Source organism: Lemur catta, chromosome 3, assembly GCF_020740605.2.
Source record: "Lemur catta isolate mLemCat1 chromosome 3, mLemCat1.pri, whole genome shotgun sequence".
Taxonomy (NCBI): domain Eukaryota; kingdom Metazoa; phylum Chordata; class Mammalia; order Primates; family Lemuridae; genus Lemur; species Lemur catta.
The window spans coordinates 9,343,752-9,370,737 of record NC_059130.1 but is presented as its reverse complement, the minus strand read 5'-3'; the positions used below and the strand labels follow the sequence as shown (position 1 = coordinate 9,370,737).

The 26,986-nt window shown below is 40.0% G+C and overlaps 1 protein-coding gene across 12 annotated transcripts in view; it reads right to left on the bottom strand.

Annotated features, from left to right (window-relative positions):
• Positions 1-26,986, bottom strand: part of NTNG1 (netrin G1) — a 320,109-nt gene that overhangs the window by 76,772 nt on the left and 216,351 nt on the right. For all 12 annotated transcript variants that reach the window (XM_045546662.1, XM_045546660.1, XM_045546669.1 and 9 more), the window contains exon 4: positions 5,203-5,375. In XM_045546662.1, the coding sequence (XP_045402618.1) occupies positions 5,203-5,375 (173 nt within the window). The remainder of the gene's footprint in view (positions 1-5,202; positions 5,376-26,986) is intronic.

Genomic DNA, 26,986 nt, shown 5'->3' with positions numbered 1-26,986 from the left:
GTTGCTGTAGTCAGACAGACCTGACTTTAATCTTGCTCTGTTATGTATTCCTTGTGAGACCTTGGGACAACTTACCTAACCTTTCTTGGCCTGCATTTCCTTATCTGTAAAATGGGGATAGTAACAGCACACACCCCATTGGGATGTTGTGAGGATTTAAGCCAATAAAGCACTACATGAAGTGTAAAAACCAATGGTAAACTTAAATGGTAGCTATCATTATTGTCATAACTTTGTTAAAGATATTCAACTAGTTGTAAGTCTACATACATTATCAAGATTCTAGACAGAGAGAAGAGTAATTGATTTTGCATAAGAGAGTCTAGGTAGGCTTCATTGAGGAGTTGGCATTGAGGAGCAGTCTTGAAAAATGAGCAGAATTTCAATAGAGAGTGAAGACAAAGGTGCTTTGGGAAAAAGGAGTGAATTTAGTATCTGGTATGTTGGTATGTTAACCTTGAGATCTTTGCAGACAGCTGAAAAAAATTGTCTAGATTCGTTAGAAAGATTGAAGCCAGAATTGGTTGATTACTAATAAATCAACAAAACTAAGACACAAAACCACATGAATAAATTGGAATGTCAAGGAAAAACTTGGGGAACAGGCAGGGGTGGAGAACACGAAGATTTATTAGTAAATAAAGAAGAGGAATCTTTGAAGGCAGAGAAATAACAAGCAGAGATCTAGGAGAGGGCAAGTATAGAGAAGACTGACTTGTTCAAACAGGTGTCAAAATGGAGTCTAATCCCAATGGAGAACAGAGAAAGTCACTCAAATTTAACCTGAGAAGCAATATAGTGCAACATGCATTCCTTGAGTCACGATACACCTGAATTCAAATCCTCCCTCTCACTCTTCCTAGCTGTGTAAACCTTAAACAAGACGCTTTTCTTCTGTAATCATAAGATCCCACGTATGTAAAATAAAAACAGTAGGATCTACCTTATAAGACTGTTGTCAGTTTAGAATGAACTAATATATGTAAAGCACTTAGGAAATTGTCTAGATAATGACACACACATGTGTGCACCTGGGAAAAACATAAATTGGTCAATGCAAATTTAATACCAGAGAAAATAATAGAACAATCATCAAATTACTTTCCATCACTCACAGGAGCCCTAGATGTTGTGTAACAATTCAAGTTGGATTTCTGAAGACACAAATAATGTCAAGGTCAGACGAATTTAATTTTCTTTCTTTGAAGAATATTAGACCATGTAGGTGAGAGAAAAGTAAAAGATTGAATGCAGCTGAACCGGCTGAGTTTTCTGTCTGTCTCCATGATTTTTCTACCACTAGCCTGAAGGAAATTGTTTAGATGAGCATGTCCTCAAAAGAGGACAAGTTTTGGAAAAAGCTATTAAGTGGTTATTATTATTATTAAGTGTTTAGTTATTAAGTTATTAAGTGTTTCATGAAACAAATAAGTTTGGGAAACATTGGGTAAAATAGATTACTGTAGGATTTCTCAAAGGTTTTCAATAATACAATGTGTGTATCTAAGAATCAGTATAGTGTACAGCATTTTCCAAACTTATTTGGACATGGAATTCTTTCAAGGGCAGTAGAACAGAGTTTGAGAAGCAGACATGTAGATACTATATTATCTTTGCTGGAGCTATGGTTCCTACAGAGTGGTTACTAAGTTTTTAGTATCTATATGTAGAAAAATATTATGTGTTATTCCACAAGGATCAGAGTTTAAAGAGTCTTACTTAATACTTTTATTAATGAGCTGGACAGTGGGGAATCAAAAGAACCATGATTAAGCATAAAGTTGGACAGAGGTGCTATTACGTGGAAGACAGAAAGGAAATTCAAAGGGCATTCAATGAACAGGGAGAAGAAAGATGTCTTTTCTATAAAACATAAGCTTTGTAAAAAACCAAGAAAAAGATATTGATACATGTGCGTTGGCTTTAAAAGACCAAGAAAACACACCGGGTCTTGAATAAAAGCATGTGAATAAAAACATTATCACAAAAGTTATCTCTTCTTCCTCTACCAAGTGTATTGTAGCAAAAAGCACAGGGAAAGGTGGTGTGTCTCACAGACTGGGGTGGTCATAGTGTAGAGTGTTGGCCTTCTGTACTCTTCTTTCTTGGCTGTACATGCTTCATACAAAAGCGGCCTTGAGTCACTCTGGAATGCACGACCTCCAAAGCCTAACGACTCCCAGCAAGGTCCCATCTAGGTTATCCCTACACGATGAGTTGTCTTCAGAGGGGGATCATATAATTCCCTGACATAATGAAGGCCTCCTTGTTCTCTTGCTAAAACTTGTGGGGATGGACAGAAACTGACCATCCTATTCAAAAAGTATCCTGGCAGCTTGAGATTCTGCTAAATTGAGAGATTATCTAATAATACGAGTGGCATTTCTAGACCACTGAAGGGTCAATGTTGAAGGACCAAAGGTTGCAGCTCCTCCTGTTTTACTTCTTAGGTTTTATATTTTTGTATTAGGATATGATGTATCTTAAATATCCCTGACTTAGATAACTGACTCTTAATGTACTAACTACAGTTCTGTGAGTGTCTGTGTGCACGTGCATCCTCTCTTGTGTGTAAGAAAAAGCCAATATGAAATAAAAATTATAAAATAGCTTAAAGTCCTGTGCTCGGCTTGAGGACTTCCCGGGGAAGCAACCAGGTAAGAGACATGAAAACACTGTCTCGTGAAAAATAAAGTTGACGATGGTTAACCTGGAGAAGAAATGAAACTGGGGTCAATATAGTTCTCTGACTACTTAAAAAGAAAAATATGGCTAGAAATTAGGAGACCCTCAATACTGATGTTAGGAAGTTACTTTTATCCTAAATAAAACAGTCCGACAATGGATAAGACTGTCTTATAAAAAATCCTAAAAAACAAAATTATTTTTGAACACTTATTTTGTGACAGGTGTTATGCCAAACACACCACATGAATTAGCACAGTCAATCCTCTCAAAATCCCTGTGAGGTAGGAACTGTTATTATTCGCACATTACAGATGGGAAGGAAGCAGTGCTGGAAAGGTTAGCTTACTTCCTCAAGGTCACACGGCTAGTGATGGAGGAACTGGGATTTGATCCTGCAACCTGTGCCCCAAACTACTACATTGCTGACTTCCCTCCTTAGATGTTTTAAAGCACAGTCTGATGTGTCAGAGATTTAGTTGAAGGGGTTCTGCCCATTACAAGGATGGACCCCTGCAGATAACTTCTAAAATCTTTCTTATAATATCTGCCACATTGAAACACTGGATTGAACCCCCTTGGGCCACTGGGTCCATCTGTCACCTTCTTATCTTAATAGAGATGAGAAAAGGTCCAAAAAAGCCTAGAGAAAGCCAGTAAAAACTAAGGGATGGATGGACAATTGGACCTGCAAGGAAAATTGAAACAGGTTTCACTCCTTTGACCAGGTAGTGACTTGGTGATGCTCAACATGCAAAAACTTAGGGATATGTGAGTCATTTCCGTGGAGAATATAACAAGAAATCCATTTCAGTGAGAAATCTTGGCTGAAACAAGAAAGTCTTCCCCATGAACATGTCCTGAAATGAACAAAGGCTTTGAAGCACTGTTACGGGGTGAACAACAGGGTAGTGTTAGAACAGAAGCTGATGCCTTCCACGGCAGCCTACCCCAGCTGCCTCTGCGGGGCCGTGGGCAAGGTGGCCTGCCCGAGGATGAGCCAGAACGCCAGCAAGTGTTTGTGAACTTTGTTCTCTTCCAGCCTGTCCCACTAAAGCAGCAGCAGACACTGATAAGGAAATCTGGGCCATTTTCACTCTGGGAAAACTTTAAACTAAATTTGACAACTGTGCTCATGGGGGTTCTTAGGTAGCCAGCCACAGGGTATTGCAACAAATAACCCTGCAAGGTCCCTTCTGAATTCATGAGTCTTGGGCTCTCAACAATTGAGAAAAGGTCAGAGTCTCCATTAATAAAATTGCCTTGAAAAACCAACATTTCTGCTCAACAGAGTTTTAATGTATTAATTTTAGGAGCAAGAAGTCAATTTTTTCTTTGACACAGAAAGAAACTGAATACTCTTACAAAGAAGGATTTTTTTTAACCTTTTGAAGGATTTTTTTCCTGCTTCGTAGAAATTTTATCATAATTTCATGCCCCTACACTTCGTGGCTTGTTACCTGGTCCATTACTCTTATATTTAACTTGATAAGGTCCTGGTTCCTGTGATATTAGTTTTTAGGTTTGGTTTCTCACAGCTGCTCCTTTGAAGTGGCTGATAGCATTGTTAGCCTTGCACGGAGCCAGTGGTTTTTTAAGTTCTCATTCTCCTGTGCTCACTGCCCTGCTGCTTCTCTTGGTTCTCATTGAATGGGTATATTCTAATCTCTTCCTTTCTCTACTTTTTAAAGATGGCAAACCTTGGGCTTTTGCAGGTGGCCAATTGGCCCATCCATGGAATTGGGCAAATTATTCAAGAACTAATCACTTTTTTCCTTGAGCATGTCAGAGCCTGTTTTCCGAGGGATAATCAGGGATTTCGGTGGGGCACACACATGAGTGGTAATGGGGCATCTCACATGGTTCCTGTAAACACAGATAATGCCTGTGCTCTTTCACATGCTCACAAAAATCTCTTTTCTTAATGTGGTACCCACAGGCCTACAGTCATGCTCTTTACCTAAGACTGATCTCTACTCAGGATTCATGGCAGGTATGGTGCAAGTGCTGGAATTTGGAAAAAACCAATTATTTTACTGGGCAAAGTTAGGGCCTAGCTAAAACTGGAAAGGGAAACATCTTCTGGATAAAACATCTCTTGGGTTATCCAGGATGGAAAATATGATTGTAAACATTCAAAGAATTTATGAAAGTTCTTTATGGCTAAAATTAAGTTAGAGTTGAGAGTTTTCAAGGCCTTATTTTAATAGCAAATTAACTTGGGAGAGGAAAAAAAATCACCCCTTGTCTCATCTACTTAGAAAAAATTGCTTCTGTGATTTCAAGAATCATTTCCCAACACACTTAATGTGTATGTTAGGAGACTGAATTTAACAGATGATCAGAGTGCTAAAACATGCTTATGAGTGGTAAAACAGGGACTAAAACATCAGTTGCATTTTGAAAAGGAATGAAACAACCGGTAAGAGGAGTAAAATCACATGGCAAGTGAAACTGAGAGGAAGTAGGAGCTCGTTGTGCACACAGAATACGGCGTTATCCAGCAAAGCTACTCACAGGTATTTGCAGTGCCTTTGGGGATGGGGAGATACGAGCCTGGACTCCAAGGTCGGCCCTGATAATTCTTCTTGCATTTCCCACAGTCTGGACCCGTAGTGTTGTGCTCACATTCACATGTCAATTTGCTGTTGTCATACACACACACAGTGGCATGGAGATTACACTTGCACCTGGGCAGAGGAGAGACAAAGAATTCATTGTCAGTCAAGCTGGTCTTAGCGACCACTGAGGCTTTCCTGGTCTGTCTCCCAGGGTTGTGGCTTTCAAACTGTGTGGTGCTTAGTGATACATAGAGGCGTTTGGTAAAATGCAGACTTGCAGGCCCGGCCCTCAGAATCTTTTCAACAAGTGCCTTTGGTGTGGGCTTGTTATGATGCAGTCTGTCCTCGCACTGTGCTTTGAGAAGCACCACCAGGCAGTTCAGTGGAGGCCTGAGGCTCCCACCAAGCCACTGTGCTCCATAATCAAAGGTTTCCTGACAGGTATCCAAAATATTGCCACTGCTGAGAGGTTTTTCTGTGATATTATTGAATTTATGACAATTTCATCTGGGTTTCATCCAGGTTTAAAGAACAATGTTATCTTCTTTTTTTCCTTTCAATCCTTAGGACAATTCTTATTTGTTTAAAAGAATGATAAACATTAAAAGAGTTTGCTATTCAGACTTATAAACCCAAGAGGTTATAATCAAGTGTTCTCATTCGGGGCTCTAAAATGACATTTCCTCAGATGGGAAGAGGTTTTCCGCTAAGGCCTCTGACTGACCTGCGGGGAGGGGAGGCAGTCGCCCTCAGACACGGGGCTCCCTGCAAGTCAGGAGACAAAGGTCTCCCAGAAACCGGCCAAACCACTCTAACAAAAGATGCTTAGAATCCCAGAAAATAATAAAAAACAACCCTTTGTGTGGCAGGGGTTTGAAGTCATTAGCAAAGGCCTTGCCTTTGCTGCCTGTAATAAAGCCGTGATATCTGAGAGGCAACGATGGAATATGCAATTTCCACAAAAATACATCCCCGTATCCAAAGTTTTGGACGACAAAATTGCAAAGGCCAACTTGATATTTGTTGAGGCAGCAGGTTATAAATTGTATCACGCCAAGCATGGGTCACATCCTCTGGAAAAGTAAAACCTAAGTTGACAGAACGACCATGACCCGAGGTCAGAATAACATATGTGAGGAGAGATGTGTTCATACAAAGGAGAGAGCGTGGCACCCAGGTTGGGGGATACAGCGCCAAGATAGGACCTGAGTCAGAACCTGAAAGTGTGTGTGTGTGTGTGTGTGTGTGTGTGTGTGTGTGTGTGTCCGTGTGTGTTTTAAAACAAACTGGCCTCTTCCAGGAACTAGGACCAAAGTACAGAAACTCAAGTTTCACAAAGACAAAGAAATATGGTGGTGTTTTAATTTCTTTTTCTTTTGAAGTAGATGTCATGAACTGGGGAAAATAACAGAATACTCTACATCAGGTAGGAAATGAGATTCTTTAACAGTAGCTGGTGATGGCTTCTCTGATGCCTGTGTAGCAATGGCCAGGTTTCTCTTTTGTGCATTGATGATCTGTTTGGAACACTGACCCACACTTGTGACAAGGAAGAAAAGGAATGGCTAAGACTGTTACTGAGAGATACTGGGATTTCTTCTAACTAAAAGCTGTAGCCCCTAAAGCAATGACCATCTCTGGGGAAACCAAGGTTCAGCTGCCTTAGGTATCTACTACAATTTATAATACTTCTGGCTACAGTCCACCCTCTGTATACTTATAAATTATAATAAGCTGGAAAGCTACTATTTAAATAATACCTGTTCAACTTAGACACGTAAATGTCACCTTTGAAAATTAACATTTGTACATTCTCTTAAAAAGGCAAGAGAAGAATAATTCAGTTAAATAGACAGTGTTTAATTATGTGCGAGGTTCTAAAACAACCTCCTATATGCAGGGAATTACTTGTGCTAGGTTGCTTATTAAAAGATCTCTCTCCTTCCAACATTAGCACCTTTATTTATGGGTGTGTTTATATATAGGGAGATGTTTGAAACCTAAGTGATAGAAGCACCAGCTTATATTGATTTAGCACCATATCTGGTGTTAACAATTCCAAATGAGGAAATGAACAATGTGACCCCAAAGAATATGCTGGTTTCATGTGTGAAGACTAAAAATGCAAGTAGTAATTGTAAATTGGGTTATATATCTTGTGACTGTTAATACTTTCATACTTGTAGCTGCTCTCTGAGTTACAGGCAATTTCCATTCTAAAGATATTATATTAGCTGAGAAAATAGTCTTTGAATAACAAAGGGAGGTAAAAGGAGAATAGATGAATGTTTAGTCTTATTTTTCTCAGATTTCTTCCAATTAATGGCTCATTCTCACCTGGCCAAAAGCTTATTAATCATTCAAGGCTCAACTCAATTCATAGCTGTTCCCTGAAATCTATCCTGACCACCATAGACACCCTGAGCTCTACTTTTATGACTTCCTCAAATGCTTCTGTGTGTTTGGTTTGGTTAATTGTTATTTAAGGTTCTTTGTGCTTTTAAATGTTTGTACTCATTGCATAAGTCTCTCCCATCTTCTATCTTGTACCTGGTCTTCTTCTCCAGCTACCTCCTTAGCACTCTCCTTTCCCTTCCTGAGTTTCCTACACTTGCCATCTCTGTTTTCTCACCTCCCACTCACTCCCTCTTTCCAACTGACCACAGCCTCTCTTGCCAAGATCACCCATGACCTCCTTGTTGAAAATCCAGTGGATACTTTTCCTTCCCTTATTTTACCTGTCAGGGGCATTGACCTCAGACCACTCCCTTTCCTCTGACCCTCTCCCTGATGATACCTGAGCTCATTTTCAGGACCCTCTTCCATCTGTTCTTTACCTGTTCTGTTGTCTGATTTTTGGCCCAGAAAAGTCAGGACATCTCCCTGGGCACTCTTATCTAGGCTGTCCCTTCATTCTCTCTGGGATCCTTAACTTTGAGTTATTGACCTTTTAAAGCAAGTTTGTCTTATCTCCCCTCTCCCAATAAATATATATAAAATAAGCTCAAAAATTTGAATACATTTTAGGAGATGCAGAGATTGTCTATTACCCAAGGGATCCATGGAACCCCCTCCCTCCATTATACTAAATGAAGAATATCTGGTCACCACATTGGTAAGTCCAGGATCTGTATCTTCACATAGATCTCTCTCCTGGGCTTCAGATTTATTCACCAAAATGACTCCTGGACACATCAAACTCAACATGTCCAAAACTGAACTCTTTGGCTTCCCTCCTCACCTACTCCTCCCTCTGTTTTTTCTGTCTCAGTAAATTGTATCACCTTCCACCCAGTTGGCCAAAAATGACTCTTTCTTCTCCCTTTCCTATTACATCTAATCTGTCATTACTCAGTCTCTCACCAAGTCCTCAGATTCCTCTTCCTTGATTATCTCTCAGATCCATACTGTTATTGCAATTATCACTTCCTTAGTTGAGATCATCATCATCTTTGATCTGGTTTATTACCATCGCTTCTCAACAGAATTTAGTGTTCCAGCTGTGTTCCTCTCTAACCAATCTCAACACAATAGTAAAGCAATCTTTCACACAAATATATGTGGGTCGTGCCTGGTTTAGAACCATTGTAAGATTTCCCAGTATTCTCCAGACAGAGTCCAAGCTCTGTAACATGGCTGGTGAGTCCCTTTGCAACCTGAGTCTTGTTCCTTCTCCAGCTTCATTTGTATCACTCTTAACTCTATACTTAGTTCTTCAAACTTTGCCTTCAGGTAATCTTATAAGCTGTTTCTTCTGCATGTAACATTCTACTCTCCTACCCCCACCTCTTTTATCTAGATAATTCTTCCCTTCGAATAATGCTAACTTGGATATCGCAGTGTCTGGCTCCTAATTGATATCAGCAGATCAACTACCTGAATGCTTCCCTGACCCACCAAGATGCCTTTCCTACGTGCTCCTATGACATAAGGCAAGGCTAATTGCATACTAAAGCCCATGCTATTTCTGCTACAGATGTAGGCAGATGTAGGCTGTATTTTAATTGTTTATTCTTCTGTCACCCTCACCAGAGGATAAACTCCTCCAGCAGTCACGTCTGCCTTATTTATTGTAACATCGCCAACACGTGACAAGGTGCTTGGAACATAAGTGCTCAAAATATATTTGATAATTAAACAAATTAATAATAAACAAGTAGACTTCCTGGAAGCAGGAACTTCACGTGCATGTTCTACTATGTCTAGCACGGCAACGGAGTAACAATAGAGAATTAATAGGCATTGTAGTAAATCAAACCCTCCATCATGTGTGCTGAAAACTGCCACATGCCCTCATCATTGGTTTTCATAACCACTCTATAAAATTCGTGAGATGTTATAAACCCAATTTAATTTAAGTTAAACTCCAGAGGATTTAGCAGGTGACTGAAACCTAAAACAAGGGCATCCTAAAACGATGCCCGAAAAACCCAGGAAAAGAACACAGCTTAGTGGAGAGGAAAAAGAAAGCATTTGCGTAGCATAATTATTCTGGAACGTGCATCTTTTAGCTTCACCTCCTCATGCCAGGACGACTAGCCCTGTTCAGCTGAAGTTTGGGGGAGCGTTACCTGAGTACTGGCTAAAACTATAACTTCCCCGGCAGTAAATCCGGTGACCCAGCTCAGCTTTTGGGCTCTCTTTCCTCAGTCATTATGACAATAGCTGTGCCGGGGCTGAGCGTCGAAAGTGGACACTGAGGCTCCAGGAGATTGGCCTGTGTTTGTAAGTGGCTCCCGTTCCCTTTCCACAGCTCAGTTTATCCTCACCTCCGCCATTCCAATTCGACGCTAAAATCAGTTATTTAGAGCCCTTGCCAGAGTGGCTTTTCCTCCAGCGGGGGAAGAGATGGATTTCACAAGGCTGGGAGATTGCTGTCGACTCCTGGTGTTGTGACTTCTGGCCTTGTGACGGGGGAGGGCAGGTTTCTGTGACATCCCACTTGTCTCTGACCGATTCATCATCCATTTCCATGGCCATCCAGGTCCCGCGTCTACTGTCGCAGTAGGCAGGGGAGGGGCCGTACGAGTGGAGACCTAAAAGCATTCGCTAGCAGTCACGTATCTGATGTCCTATTCACAGATTCTGTTTACACACCCATGGCTCATACCAAGGCAACGCAGATACAACTAATTGACTTGCGTGGACGTTGAAGATCCACTTGTGTGCAAGCGACACGCAGCAGACCCTGTCAAACAAGGGCGTCACTAAAACAGACTTTTTAAAGAGTGAGCTCTAGTCTGTGATGCAAACTTCCTGAACACCAGTGTGTTCTTGCTTTCAACCAGACCTGCACTTCCTGTATTTTAGTGACCAGCTGTCACAAGTCAATTGAATCTTGCTTATAAAAAGGCTCCAACATTTAGTTCTGTGCCACCTGCCAGTAGGTAGGAAAAACCTACACCGTCTGCCTCGTTCTTCTTTGTAACTTAATATATCTATTCTGGGAAGTGTGTTATCCACCAGAATTTCCTGTGAGTTAGAGGTCTGTATAGCCTATTATTAATGTTTCAAGTAGAGGTAATGAGACCAAAAAGTTAGAAACTGGTCCTTTGTGGAGCAAAACAGGAAGGGAGGCCAGACTGGCTGCTTTGCAGGGCAGGGTCTTGGATACATTTGCACCATGGGAGGATTTATCACGAAGTGAATGAAGTTTAGCTTCGGGGCCCTTCCGAGGCTCCGAGGAGGATCCTATGCGATATGTTCACGTGGTCATATGCTTTGGTATAGTTTGTACAATTAAGATATTATTTATTTTTATTAATGAAGATTTTTTTTTTTTATTAATGAGGCCCCCGGTTCCCCTATTTGCAAAGAGCATGAGCGTTAGGCATTACAAAAGCTGGATCAGCCCCTGATTACACCTTCTACCTTGGATTGACACTAGCTATAGGAATGTTTTTAGAAAATGTGTTAGCACAAATATTGGAGCTGTGCAAATATCTTTTTTAAAAGGTGATAAATTATACAATGCCTCTCACATACTTTTTCTGCCTTTGCAGCTCCTTGACTTTCTTCACATCATTTCTGGTTCCCACCTCAACATATTATTAGAAATGGGAGCTATGCAGCAATATAAATTAGAGATTATGAGTTACGACACTGGAATCGGACAGCCTGAGTCCAAATCCCACCTTTGCCACATACTTGCTGTGATGGGTGGATAAGTAACCCAACAACTGAACAGAGCTAACATGGCTGAATACTTCTAAGCACTTGGCACTGTACTAAGTGCTTTTCTTTCCGCATATTTCACACATTATTTCATACAAGCCTTACAATAATCCCATGTGATTTTCACTAATGATTACAGATGATGCATTTGAATATTGAGGGGTTAAGAATCCCAGCTAGTGCAAGGTGGGGCAGAAATTCAGACCATGGGAAACCTGTCTCCAGAATTCTGCTCTTACGACCACAGAGGGCATTCTGTCTTCCTAAGCATGGCTAAGGCTCAGCTGCCTCTTCTGTAAAACAGGAACAACAAAGGACAGTCGTGGGGATTGAATGACAGAAAGCATGTAAGCCATTAGGGTGGTATCTGACACAAAGTTCTTAATAAATTTTAGGTTCAATTATTATTGTTTCTATAATTACTATGGCTACTGCTACTGACATGGGCTGAGTCCTTCTGTAAACATTTATTACATAGAATAATTACTCTTTGTATCTAATCATGACAATATAGGGAAGTAGGGTAAGAACACTTAGTTGTCTCTGCATGATGATGATGCATTTGCACTGAAGAGTCAGAGGGGCAGCCTCTACCATTGAAGGGAGGTAGAAGAAAGAGTGTCAACATTTATCAAGGCCCATCTATATATGGAACTGTATAGATGCTTTGTGTACATCGTTTCATCTCATCCTTATTATCACCCTAAGAAGGAGGTATAATTGTCTGTTATTTTCAGATGCAACAAGTCTGGCTGAGAGCAGTAAAGGAACTTGCTCAGAGAAATACACCACTGGGAAGTGGTTGGCAAGAGTCAATTCCAAAGGCCAGATCTTTCTAGGGCATCACTCTGTCTGAGACCAGAACAAAACAAACTGGGTCACATAAGGATTAGGACCACAGTTCTAGACCATGATGTTAATACTTATACTCTAAGGTTGCTACTCAAAGCGTGGTCCATAGATCAGCAGCTTCAGTATCACCAGAGGGCTTGTTAGAAATCTCAGATCTCTCCCAGACTCACTAAATCAGAATCTGCAGTTTAACAAGATCCCTAGGTAATTTATATGCATAGTAAGGTTTGTGAAGCACTGCAGAGCTCACCAGTATGTCAGAGTTCCGACGATGAACAGAAAAACTGAAATACGGGGTGAACTTTATGCAAGCCTTCTCCTTTCCATCAGTATTCTGTTGGGAATCTTTGGCTTCAACTGGACTAATACTAACTGTACTCACAAACTGAGCTCACATTTTGTTTGTAAGTTCGGTCAAATCTACTGATTGGTGTATTCATATAATAATTAAACAATTTAACTCTATTAAAATGGTTTCTATAATACTTACTAGTTACATCCAGAACTTTATATTAGGAACTCTAACAACTGAAATATAAAATGACAAATAACCTAATGAGAAGATGGGTGAAGGATCTGAATAGATATTTCTCCAAAGAAGACATACAAATAGGTAATAAGCACATGAAAAAATGCTCAACCTTATTAGACATTAGGGAAATGCAAATCAAAACCACAGTGAGGTACCATTTCACACCCATGAGGATGGCTATAATGAAAAAAATGTGTCAAGGACATGGAAAAATTGGAACTCTCACACATTGTTTTTGGGAGTGTAAAATGGTACAACCACTTTGGAAAACAGTCTTGCAGTTCCTCACAAAGATAAACATAAAGTTATCATATCATCCAGCAATTTCACTCCTAGGTATTTACCCAAGAAAACTGAAAACATGTCCACATAAAAACTTGTATATAAATGTTAATAGCAACATTATTCTTAATAGCCAAAAAGTGGACACAACCCAATGTCCATCAACTGGTGGATGGATAAACAAAATGTGGTGTATCCATACAATGGAATATTACTCTGCTATAAAAAGAATAAAAGTGAAACAAGTAAGGGACAAAAGGCCACATAATCTATGATTTCCTTTATATAAAATGCCCAGAATAGGCAAATTTATAGAGACAGAAAGCAGATTAGTAGTGGTTGCTACAAGTTGGGGAGAGGGTAAATGGGGACTGACTGTAATGGATAAGGGCTTTCTTCTATTTGAATGATAAAAATATTCTGGAATTAGATAGTAGTGATGGTTGCACAACTTTTTGAATATACTAAAACCTACTGAATTGTCCATTTAAAAGAATAAAAAAATTCAAAGAAGTATGGTATTTATATAAAATTGAATAGAAAACAGTGGGTAAGAGTTTGAGATTTGGAATCATACAGCCCTGCCTCAGCAGGAAACTTAGGCAAATTCCTTAAGCTCAGTTTACTTCCTCTGTAGATAATAAAATACCTACCATAGGGATTGTTGAGAGCATTAAATGATATGATACACCGAGGCCGAGACTGCTAATTGATGCATTCTTCTTTTTCTCTATAGCAGTACAGCTTTAGCTGGGTACACAGTCACCAGTATAAGGACCACACTTTCTAGCACCTCCTCTAGCTAAGTGTGGCCATGACTATGGTCTGGCCATTGGGATATGAACAGGAGTGGTATCTGTGGCATTTTTGCTGTGTCCTGATGAGGTGGACTCCATCCTCCATTTCCCATTTACTTCCTGGAGCATGAACACAGTGTCGAGCCACCTTGGATCACATGGACTATGACAGAAATGGGGAAGAGGCAGGGTGGGGGCGATGTGCCCTGGTCCTCAGACTGTCTCCACTGCAGTTAGGGGAAGGTGGATGGAAGCAGGTGTGTGGAGCAGAGGCCACCAACCCGGCCCTGGGGCACTGCTAACATGAGTCTGTCTCCGCACATCTTAACTGGTATCTGAACACAGGATGTAGTAAGCACTTGATAAATATATTATTATTATCACTTGTATAATTAAGCACAAGATTATAGCAAAACCCCAGATCATGAAATGCCAAATGGGTCTGGCCTGATCCTGATCCCGCAAGGAAAGACAGGGCTCCAATCTTTCCAGCATTCAACTACTCCTTCCTTCATTAATACAAACCCAGTGTCTAATGGTAGTTATCACTGGTAAGCAAAAACATTTTCATATGTGTTTTTCCAAAATGTGCAATGGCCAGAGTTCAATGTGAAATAGATATATGTTTATAACATATTTTTTTAAAGCAACCACATGCCAATATATCAACAAAGAGGCTAGACAAGCAACTTATGTTTGAATTCCTGTATTATAGGAGAAGCATGCATGAAAGAAGGAACATTCAGGCTGGGCATGGTGGTTCACAGCCTGTAATCCCAGCACTTTGGGAGGAAAATGTGGGAGGATTGCTTGAGGCCAGGAGTTTGAGACCAGCCTGGGCAATGGAGCAAGACACCGTCCCTACAAAAGATTCAAAAAAATTAGCTGGGAGTGGTGGTGTGTGCCTGCAATCCTCGCACTTGGGAAGCTAAGGCAGGAGAATTGCCTGAGCCCAGGAATCCGAGGTTGCAGTGAGCTATGATCACACCACTGCACCACAGCCTGGGCAGCAAAGTGAGATACTGTCTCTAAAAAAAAAAAAAAAGAAAGAAAAAGGGACATTTGGACTCTAGGAAGCCACTCTGTAAACCAAGAGGGCAGATTTCCACAGAGCTCTTGAGCTCATTCTTTCACAGGTATAACGAGTACCTAATATGGCCCCTGGCTGATGGGATTTACTCTTTTGAGTTCTGTTCTTGGGAGAATTATTTTTGAAAATTGATTGGTATAGACTTGTTTCTTAAGGAGAGAATTGACTGCTACACAGTTTTCTCTGGGAGTGTAAAATAAAAGCCAAGATTTTGATCATTTCTTCACAGACACTGTGATCTTATATGTGTTTTTTTTTTTTTTGAAATATGTAAGGCAACTGGCTTGCCCCAAAACTTGATGGAACAAGGACCAGAAAGTCTTCATGCACATTTAAGTAATAAATGATTTAGACATCCTGGCATTTTAAAAACCCTCTAAAACTTCCATTTAAACCTTACTTGAGACCCTAAACTTATCTATAGTGAAGCATCAGATTACATGATTCACTAAATTGCTTGTTCTTTTAGATAATATTTAAAATAGCCCTTTTCTATTTCTAAGCTTGCTAGGGAGGCTAGAGCATCATGACTATAAAATAAAAATAGGAGCTTAAAAATGTGAGACAATGCACTGCCTGAGATTGATGCAGAGATATGCTGGTGCTCTGTGATCCTTTACTAAACTCACGAGGAGCCTGGTTAGATAAGGGGTGCTGAGGGATAAATGACATAACACGACAATTACCGCAATCCAGACTGCCGCTGTTCTGAGCACAACCAGTCAAACTGAAGACTGGGAGGTAAAGAGCTTGTTAAGTTAAAAATTAGCTAACCCCAGGCCAATTAGAAATTAATAGATGGCCCTAGATGCTTAATATATGCACACGTGGGGTAAATTTTATATTCTATGTCTTTTGGAGGAAACAGAAAATTTAGGAGTCTCTAGTCCTGGAAATATAAATGGTTAGAGTTCAAGTAACCAGATCCTGTAGGAGAAACGGGGCAACATGGTATTAGGATCTCGAGCTCTAGAGAAAGAGGGGCCTGAGCTCAAGTCCTGGCTCTACCAAGAGCATGCTGGGTGCCCCCAACCATCTCAGTCTTCTCCCCTGTAACCCTGGACTACTTACTGTTAGTACCTATGATACAGGATTGCTATGGAGATTAAAGGAAACAATCCTAGCACTTACAAAGATTTTTGATGTATTCAAGTTATTTTCACACATAGTCATTCATGCTGTGGTTTATGGCAATCAACTGCTATATTTCTTTTCTTTTTCTTCTTTATAGAATCACATAAGTGAAATATTTCTTTCACCTAGGTTATTATTTGCAATTTGATGTGAACTATACCATGATAATTTTCTATATACTTCCTTGGGTTAAGCAATATAATTTTTTTTTCTGAGAGAAACTGGGATAAGAGAAAAATTGGACAGAAATAGATCTACTGCTCTCTTGGGTTTTGCAAAGGCACAGAGTTCAGCCAGGCTCTGGCTCGAGGGCTGAGCCACCTGGCTCTGTAGCATTTCTTTATTAGATTAGATTATCAGGTAAGTTTTTTATATCTTTTAAATATGTATACTTGTCCACTTAAAAGAGGTCTTATTTTGTCAAATGGCTATATTAGAGTCTGATTAAAAATGAATCAGACTGAATAAATAGCTCCATGACTACGGATTTTTTTTTAAAGAGTCAAATCTATGTAAAAGAATACCATTTCACTATAGCAACCTTATTTTATACTTTTAGTTTTTACAACAAAATTTCAGAGGAAATTGAATTAGATTCCCATGGGTGGTATGGAAAATTGGGAGAAATAGCTTTCTTCTAATTCTCCTTTTTCTGAGAAATAAAATGATTTCCAATACAGAAGAGTGCACCTAGCTGAGCCTTTGGTTTCTTTCCCCCTTATTTGGTGGCCTACTTTTGTTAACAAGCCTTCGAAAAGTTCAAGTTTTAAAGACCAAAAATAAATAAAAATAAAAATAAACACCCTACAAAAAGAGAAAAGAAAAGGAGAAAACTCCATACCCACCAAAGGGGTCTATCTTACTTGTCATGACCAATGACTCAAAGTACGTCACTTGAGATTAGAAACAAAGGCTCTAAAGCAAAAAAGGCAAATAACCCTGAAAATGGAAATGAACAAAGCAATGAGTTCTGAAATGATGCAAGAGATAGGACATGGCCAAGAAAACAGAGATAGTGGCTACTGAATTATCAACACTATCCTAACCATAGTTAATGCATGTGGTCTTTCTATCTATATGGTTAAATATACAGAGGTGGGTCTGCACCAAATGTGTACAAATGTTTTAATGAAAAGGGAAATTTAAAATTAACATGGATCAAAATCACATTTTAGAGTCCAGTGCTATATAATCAAGGGACTTGGGTTCCACGGGCTAGGCTGGCTCTCTGGGGCTAATTTCTCTGAAATGTGAAGGGTTTGTTTTATGTTTGAAAACTGTCCCAGATTGGCTGCTTGACTGGCAATATCTAAACTATATTGACTCCACGTGCTGTAACTTTCACATGTCCCAGTCTTTTCTTCCTTCTTGGGTAATAACCTTTTGGGATCACCCCTCCTCATTCTCGGGCTAAGTGGTTTAGGTGAGGAATTCCAACTTCCAGCTCCAGGAGAAGGAAAGAAACCAGGCTCAGCTCATCAATCTATTCTATCTTCCTGGCACAATGATGATTGCTTCAAGGATGGGAACAGGACCCAATCCCTGTGAAAATTGGCCCTGGGGCCTTTGCTGAGATTATGGGATAAAGAAGTCCTGTTTTCTTACAGTATTGCTAACCTGTTAGAACATAAACCTGGAATTGCTCATGGCCGTCTTGGCCACAACATGGAAAATCCTGGCTTAGAAAAAACCCAAGACACAGGAGAGCAAAGCCAAGAGCCGGGGACAATGCCCTGAAGACGTTATGTAGCCCGTGCTCCACTCCATCTAGCTGTGACCTGATCCCTAGTTATGTCAGCCAAAATAGTTTTTATTTGGCTTAAACTAGCTTGAATTGTTTTTCTATCACTTGTAACCAAAAGATCCTGACTAATACACCTGACTACAACACATAAGATACCATGTTACTTCTCTGCTCCCAAGCTGATTGAGTTAGACTGGATGCATGACCGAAAAGCAATTATTTCATGGATTTAGCAGCAACCTGAAACTTATGGTCTGTCCTAAAAAGATGAGCTGGGCCAACTAGATTTTTCTGTTAAGGATTTAGCATTGGAAAATAGAGAAATGTTATCACTAGGAGGTGGGCCATAGAATATGCTAGATAATTGCAAAGCCCATTCCAGTTCTAACCTTATGCAATGCTTACAAAAATTTTTTTTTTGGTAAAATAAACTGATCTTTTAGTTAATATGAAAGGTGCTGTATTTTGGAGTTAGAGAGATCTGGATTTGAATCTACTCTCAATCACTTTTAAACTTTTTGACAAAGGCTAGTGACTTTGCTATTCTAAGTTCAGTTCCTCATCTGTAAAGTGGAGATAATAATAAGCTATGGATTTGGTTTTATTGTGACTTTTGAATGAGATAACATGTCAGGTATCACCATAAACAGCTCATAAGTTGGTATGTGACAAGTTTTAGTTCCCACCTGATGTCATCATCAATCATTATAAAATATTTGTTAAACACTCACAGTATGTACTGACAATATATAAGAGCCTGTGGTTAAGATTTTACTATTTTTGAGACTTGAACCTTAATAAACAAGCAAAACAAAACAAACCCTTCAACTGAACAATACTCACAGATAGAAAGGATGTATTGTTTCAACTCATTCTCCAGGGTCATTAGATTTTCTCATTTTTGTTTTATATTTAATAGAAAAATGGGAAGAAACTTTGGTGCACCATGAGGCTCTGTAGTGTAGAGGAAAGGAAACAGGACAGTGAGCTCCACGAAGGCAGGGGACAGGTAGGGATGGGTAGGGCTAAGTCCCCAGGTCCTGAGCATGGTGCCTGGTATGCAGCAGGCTCCTAATAAATGCTTGTTGCAAGAATCATCTGATCCCACCCCCTCACTGTGGAAATGTGAAAACCACACAGTAATAACAATAGCAATAACAATAATAAATTAGCTAGCATTATTGAACTTACTCTGCGTTTAAACATGCATTCATAAGAGTACATTTTCCTGATGGTGTTTTATTTCATCTATACAGCAATTTCGGGAGAGAGAGACAGGCAGGTATCACTATTCCCATTTAACAGGGAAAGAAAACTTCAGCTCTAGAGAGTTTACGTGGAGTAGGGTATAAAACCAGACTTGTTTTCATACGGAAACATAACGGTTTGGCTCTTCTCCACACACCTCCCTGCCCTCTCTCCCCAAATCCTATAGCAATACTTTAAACAAAGTAAGGCAACTTGTTTTCTTCAAATATTGAAAAACTGAGATCATTTTGCCCTGTTTTAGTTGCCAAGGATTTCTGCTGTGGCTTTAACAGGCTATCAAAGTCATCTGACAGAAGGAGAAGAGAATAGAGTTCTGTGAATGAAGAGATAAAAAGTGTGCAGCAAAAGCACCATTGCCTTTCAAATTTTCCTGCAGCGTCCCCTGAAGGTCACCGCAGATGGTTCCCCCAACAGCCACCTTCCTGGTCTCTTGCTTCTTGCCTCAGCGTGCTTGGTGCTTGGCCAGCAAGTTGAGCAAGCCAGAGGTGATCCACCTTCCCAGGAGCAACCCTCAAACGATGAGGAATGGAGGTTGAGGATAAATATTCCAGTTTCCTTGCCCCTCTGGAGGACAGTTCTGAGAACAGTGCCTTTATTGACTTTCCTTCCTGCTCTATTTACTACTCATTCTCTTACAGCGATTTCTGGAATTATTTCCCAGATATGCTATTTACACCCAAATCCTTGTCTCAGATGGTACCAGAACTAGGAAGAGAGAAGGGAAGAAGCCAAGGAAGAGTTAGTAGACTGCAAGGTGCACCGCAGGAAGGACACGTTCGATTGCTAGATGTTGGCTCAAGGACCTCAGTGACCAGTCAGCAGTCTTCCCAGGAGGAAGAAGCTCTGAACACCCAGCATCTATGTCTGTCGATCCTTTAGTCAGCACGTGGGAGGGAGTTTTGTTCTTTACGTAACAAACCTTCACTGATTGACTGTCTCACCCCGGGCTTCCTGCATCCCTCCTGAGGTGTTGGGAAAAAAACCTTGTATCTCTAGAAGCTAACTGACCAAGCCTAAGAACCCTCTAGAACTGGGGTAGTAGGTAGTGAAATACCCTCATTATTTATGCAATGTGTCCAACACGTACTAGGATCCAAACTTGTATCCAGGTCCTTCTGTCTCCCAAGTCCAAAATGCTTCCATTTGAGTTTTGGCTCTACCACTTGCTCACAATGGGACCTTGGACAAGTTACTTAACTTTTAGGTACCTCACTTTCCTCATTGGTAAGACTGGATAATAATAGTATCTACCTCACAAGATAGTTAAGAAGAACAACAAATTATGATCTTTGAAGCATTTGAAAACAGTGCTTGGCACATAGTAAGTATTTGCTATCATTATCACCATTCCCATCATCATCATCATCTTCATTATTCTTGTTGCCATTTTGGTTGTGGGAAGGAAAGCTTGGTAGGGCACCAGAGAAAGTCAAGGCTTCCAAATTGCTGACTTACAGAGTTCTGTGTAACAGTGGTGCTAAATTATCACATGAAAAGGTTTCTGAGTACACCTGGCTTAGGATGACCAATAACACTAACATTTTTCTCTTTCACAAATTGTGTCATTTGTACATGATTTTAAACTTGCAGGTGCTCGAATGAAATCTAAAGGAGGTTGTTGATCCCTGATCCTCAGAGAGTAAGGATATATCATCTGCAACGAAGGCAGAAGGTTCTGGAGTCTTACAGGCCCGTAGTCTTTAGGATTCCATAGAGATGGCCATGGAAATGAAGTGACCTGTGCTTTTTCTAATAAAAGCCACATGATGGTGACAATAACTGCCACAATGCAGTTCCAGACCTTGAGGTTTCCCTTCATTTACGGGCCCGCCCGAAGAGTAGCCCCGCAACAAAAGCAAATGGAAATTGCCTCTCCTGCAGGACTGGAAATATCAAATGCAGAGTGTGGTGTAGCCTTTTAATCCACAGGGTAGCAAAGTAAAGGTCAATTACCTCACTTAGAGGAATGAAAGGCATGTAGTAAAAGTCAAATAGATATGCCATTAGATAATGTATTTCAAGCATGAAAATGAGGATCTTCTATTGCAGGGTTATATTTAATGCACTGGTAAACACAAGGGCTTTATGACAAAGAGTAAGATACGAGGTTGACAGTGAATCTGCCCGACAGAGTGCCCTCTGTTTTGTATGTGGGACGGTGCAGTCACCATTGATTGGTGTCAAGACCCTGCCAGAAAGCAGGCAGGCTGGCCCCACAAACTGCCAGACAGAGCCAGGAGGAACAGGTGCTTCTGCCAGTGGCTCTAGGGACTTAAGTACGTCAAGACACCCTCAGCTATGCCACACCAGCCTCTCTGTCTCTAGTCTGTCCTGACCCGTGAACCTGCACCTTAAGCTTTTCTCTCTCCCTGACATTCTTCTTGTGAGCCTGACAGTGGCTCTGCAGCCAGGTCTGCTCTCCTGCGCCGGTGGACCAGGTCGAACCACCTCATTCCCAGCTCCTACGGCTGTGACTGTGACTCTTTATCCCAAGGCCGCTCCCCTGCCCCACATACTGCAGATATGAATCTCTGCTTTTAACCAGGATTAATGTGTATCCAGCATGGTTTCTGCATTTGCTGATGATTTCATTTAGACCGTTTGACCTTGGTTTTTGCATTCTGATCCCTTGTTTAGGAAGGGGTGTTTCCCTTAAAGCAATCACCCGGCTACGTCTCTGGATATATCTTCTCCCCTGGCTATGCCTTCAGTTTTTCACCCCATCAGAAACATCCTCAGGGGTCCCAGGCAGCGTGCCGAGGCTGGGAGCAAGACGTGCTTCTGCAGCCTCCCACGAGCCTGGTGTTATTTCACCTGGGCTGCGCTGCGCTGGGGTAGGCAGGTTGTTTAATTTCTCTGAGCTTCAGTTTCCACCTCAGAAGCATTCAAAATAACTCCACTTTTCAACTCTTTCCAAAAATAAGCACTTACATTAATTGAGGATGTTTATTTGGTAAAGAGCACATTTTAATATTAAAAGAAGCTACAAAACTGTCAATTGGCGGCTTTGCCAGAAACATCAGCAATGGATCATATCTGTGTGGCAAAATCTACTTTGGTTCTCAAAATCACACTTCGGTGAGCTCTTCACTCATGTAAGCGATGGGAATACCTATCCACTCTTCTTGGGAAAGCCCCGATCCTGGGACATAACCCGAATGTGGATGCTTCAGCTTGAGACGATAAGCTCTCTGGTTAGTGATGTAAATTTGGTGTATCGTTTGCACCTCCAAGTTTCTGAGGAAACTACCCAGTAAAGCACAATTTATGTTGCCCCATGCCTGAAAATGCTCACTTGCCCTTGGGAGATGCGTGCATCTTTTTTCCCTCAAGCACTTGCTCACAGGAAATTAGGAGAGTGCAGGACGCAAGCAGGAGTGTGGTGGAATGATCTCTTATCTCCTTGTTGGAGAAAATGCTGTGAAGTGGAACCAGACTGAGCTTGGTGCACACGATCTGGAAGGGACTTTGGTGCCCCGGAGATGACGTTGTGGAGGACTGGACAGACTTAAATGCACTGTTGCACAGAGCAATTGTCTTCCTATGGGCCAAGAGGCGGACAGGAAGGAGAATTTTCCTTGAAGAGATGGAATGTCCCCAGACAATCATCCTGATGCAGGAAACGAGGTGGGCTTTGGAGAAATCAGGAGGGTCTTTCTTCTGTCTCCGGAGCCAGGGAGTTGGGAACCTGGGCTGTGAGGAGTGGTGGTGGCGGGAAGCTCCAGCTGGTGGCGATGGAGATGATCCTCCCTTCCCCACCGCCACAGCGCCACTGCATGAGCCTTCTGGGCGTTCAACGTGAGCCTTTAAAACTAGTCACTTACTCTTGGTTTAGTACCCCCATGCTCCCCAATCCCTCTCTCAAGGGTTGTGAAGTTTAACAACCTTGTCCTAAGGAAGTATGTGTCCACAATTGGGGAGAACAGGTATGTGACAAGCAGCTTAAGTAGCCCCTGTAATCCTGCAGGAGGGGTCAGTGGGACCCTAGAGTCCAGGGCACTGTACTCTCCCCTATGGCAGAGCTGCATCTCCTTGCTCCTCCTGCCTCACTGGTATTTTAAAGGAGGCTCTGCTGCTAGGCCAATGGGTAAGTGAGCAGAGGCTGTGATCTTCATACAAGAAGTTTTACTCAGACAGTTAGGAATGAGCAGAGTGGTGAACACGAAGAGGAGAGGAGCAACAGGCACTGACACGTGCCGGGCTGGCGGCTGGGCAGCAGCAGGAGCAATTTGGGGTTGGGACCAGGAAGGCCAAGGAATTATCCAATCAAGTTCACTCTAGGTAATACATCAGCAACGAGGTTAGAAAGTCCCATGTCATACAAATTAAAAGTTGGAATGAAACATGTCAGAAACTCAGGACAAAAACAGAATTCAGGGCAGATGTGAATTCCATAGTTGAGACAGCCCAGGCAGAAAGTAAGATCTTGGGCTCCTCAGCAGGGTTTTCTGATTGGAATCCTGTGTCCTTTTAACTAGATATATGACCTTGGACAATTTTCTTATCATCTTAATGCCTTAGATTCCCTATCTATAAAATGGGAATACAATAGCAATATATTATATGGATGTTTTGATGATTAAATGAGTTAACAAGAGTTAAGTGCTTAGAAGAGTGCCTAGCACAATGTAAACACTCAATAAATGTTAGCTATTACTGTCATTACTATTATTGTTTTCTATGCAGACATAAACTAGGAGCAACTGAGTCATGATCAAATGTACTGTAGTCACCTATTCTCTGTCTTCTTTTCTACAAAAGGATGAAAAGGCAAACAAAAGGAAGAAGGGGGTTGGGAACAAGAACTTACAGCAATGAGAAAACAGTTAAAAGAACAAAAACATGAATACCAAAAAGTGTCACTATGAGCTGGTCTGATGTCTAATATGGTAAAGTTCACATTCACTTCCTGCTGGGGTAGCTAAAAATCCACTTATTATCAATTTTCAGTCAAATGATCAATCTATGACCTATGAATTTGGAGGCACTTCAGTGGGTTTCATTGTGGACAGTGGTCCCTTTTTGACTCAGAATCAAAAGATATGTCAACACTGTTGGCTAAGAGCTAATAATAATGTGTACCTTTCTTATCCAATAAAGGCATTTTAGCCAATGAATCTAGCATTTATAAACACCTGGTCAACAGTACCCTGTAGATCATGTCAGAAGTGCCTGGAAAGCACATTAATTGAGAACAAGGATTTCAAGCCAGGAATGGTGGTACACACCTACAGTCCCAGCTACTCGAGAGCCTGAGGCAGGAGGATCATACCTTGAGCCCAGGAGTTCATGTCAAGCCTGTGTCACATAGAGAGACCCCCATCTCTAAACCAACCAACAGATAAAAAACAAAACAAAGATTCTAGAAGGACCTCCACTTCCACCCAAGTTGGAGTAACAGGGTCTATATTTACCCTCCTACCAGAAAGAACAACAGTGAAGAAAGGCAAGATAAAATACATAAAATGTTTTCAAGACATCAGGCAAGGAAGGGCAATTACCTCGGAGGACAGGAAACCAACGAGGTGAGTCTAAGGAATGCCTTAGCTTGCTGCCTTGGAGAGTTTCCTGGTCACAGTGTAGATAGGAAGAACCCAGCTTTCAAAATCTGAAAATCCAAAATCTGAAAGCCTCCAAAATCTGAAACTTTTTGAGCACCCACATGATGCTCAAGGGAAATGCTCAGATTTTGGATTTTCAGATTAGGAATACTGGTAAGTATATATAATGCAAATATTTCAACATCTGAAACAATCCAAACTGTGAAACATTTTTGGTCCTAAGTAGTTTGGATAAGGGATATTCACAATATAATTTTCCTGTCTTATAAAGATTTTGTCTTATTTCGATGCCAGGGTATTACTTGCTTCAAATAATGATTTAGGAAGTAGTCCCTCCTTTTCAGTTTTCTGGAAGAGTTATTGTAGCATTAGTATTTCTTTCTTAAACATTTTCTAGTATTCACCAATGAATCTATTTGGATTTGGGGGTTTTCTCTATGGGAAGATTTCTGACTAAAAATTCCATTTCTTTAATAGATATGAGGCTATTTAAGCTATTTCTTCTTGAATAAATTTTATTTGTTTGTGCCATTCAAGGATTTGTCTACTTCACCTAATTTTTAGGCATAAAGTTGTTCACAATATTCTCTAATTAGCCTTTTAGAAGCTTTAGAATCTGTTCTGTATAGGCCAATATCCCTCACAGACACACATGTAAAAATTCTAAACAAAACTTTTTCAAAACAAATTAAAAAATATATAAAAGGATAATACATCATGACTAAGATGTATCCCAGAAATGCAGGGTTGTTTTAACATTCAACAATGTATTAAATGTAATTCACCATATTAACAAACTTAAAAAGAAAAATATATGATCATCTCAACGGATACAGAAAAACATTTGGCAAAGTTCATTATCCATTTCTGATAAAACTTTCAGCAAATTAGGACTAGAAGGAAACTTCCTCAACATGATAAAGGACATCTCTATTTAATATTTTATCTAATGATCAAAGACTAAATGCTTTCTCTTTAAGATTAGGAACAAAATAAGATGCTCATTCTCACCATTTCTGACTTCTGGTCTGTGTAAAATATCTAAGAGAAGGTACTAGAATTAATAAGTGAATTTAGCAAGGTTGCAGGATACATCAATGTATAAAAATCAACTGTATATCTAACTACTATTTAATAGTAACAATTGGAAATTGAAATAAAAGCCATTTTATTTAAAAATCATTTATAATACCATCAAAAATACTTACGATTAAATCTGATAAAATATGTATAAGATCTATACAGAAATGAACATACAGAATTGCTGAAAGAATTAAAAAAGACTAAAATATGTGGAGAGCTGTACCTTGTTCATGGGCCAGAAGACTCAATATTGTTAAGATGCCACTTCTCCCCAAACTTATCAATGAATTCAATTTAATCCCAAGGAACTCCTACTCCCCCCCAAAAAAACCCACAACACTCAGCAGGCTTTTTTGGTTTTAAAGAAATCAGCAAGCTCATTCTAAAATTCACATAAAAATGTAAAAGGTCTAGAACAGTCAAAACAATTTTGAAAAAGAACAAAGCTGGAAGATTAATACTACCAGTTTCAAGATTTATAAAGCTACAGTAATTAAAGCAATGTGATATTGGTATAAAGATAGATTAGAGAGCAGAATATAGAGTCCAGAAATAGATCACACATAGATAAATAATTTTTGACAAAAATGCAAAGGCATTTCAGTGGAAAAATGATGGTCTTTTCAGCAAATGATACTAAAACAGTTAGATATTCATGCAAAAAATTAACTTCTATCCATACCTGGCACAATTTATAAAAATTAACTCAATATATGCTTATTCACTCTACAAATGTGAAACTAAAACTATACATTTTTAAGAGCAAAATATAGGAAAATCTTAGTGATCTTGGGTTAGAAAAAGGTTTCTTATGTATGGCACCAACAGTGTAATCCATAAAGAACAAACTGATAAAATTAAAAACTTCTACTCTTCAAAAGGCAATGTTAAGAGAATGAAAAGACATGGTGAGAGATCTATGGATTAGAAGAAAATATTTGCAAAGCATGTATTTGATAAAAGATGTGCATCCAGAATATATAAAGACCTTTTGAAACTCAATAATAGGAAAACAACAAACCTAGTTTTAAAAATGTGCTAAAGATTTGAACTGATAGTTTCAAGAAAGACGTATGGCACATAAGCAAATGAAAAATGTTCAATGTGAACTATATATCCAACAAAGGACTAATATCTAGAATCTACAAGGAACTCAAACAAATCAGCAAGAAAAAAATCAAATTACCCCATTAAAAGCGGGCAAAAGACATGAACATATTTT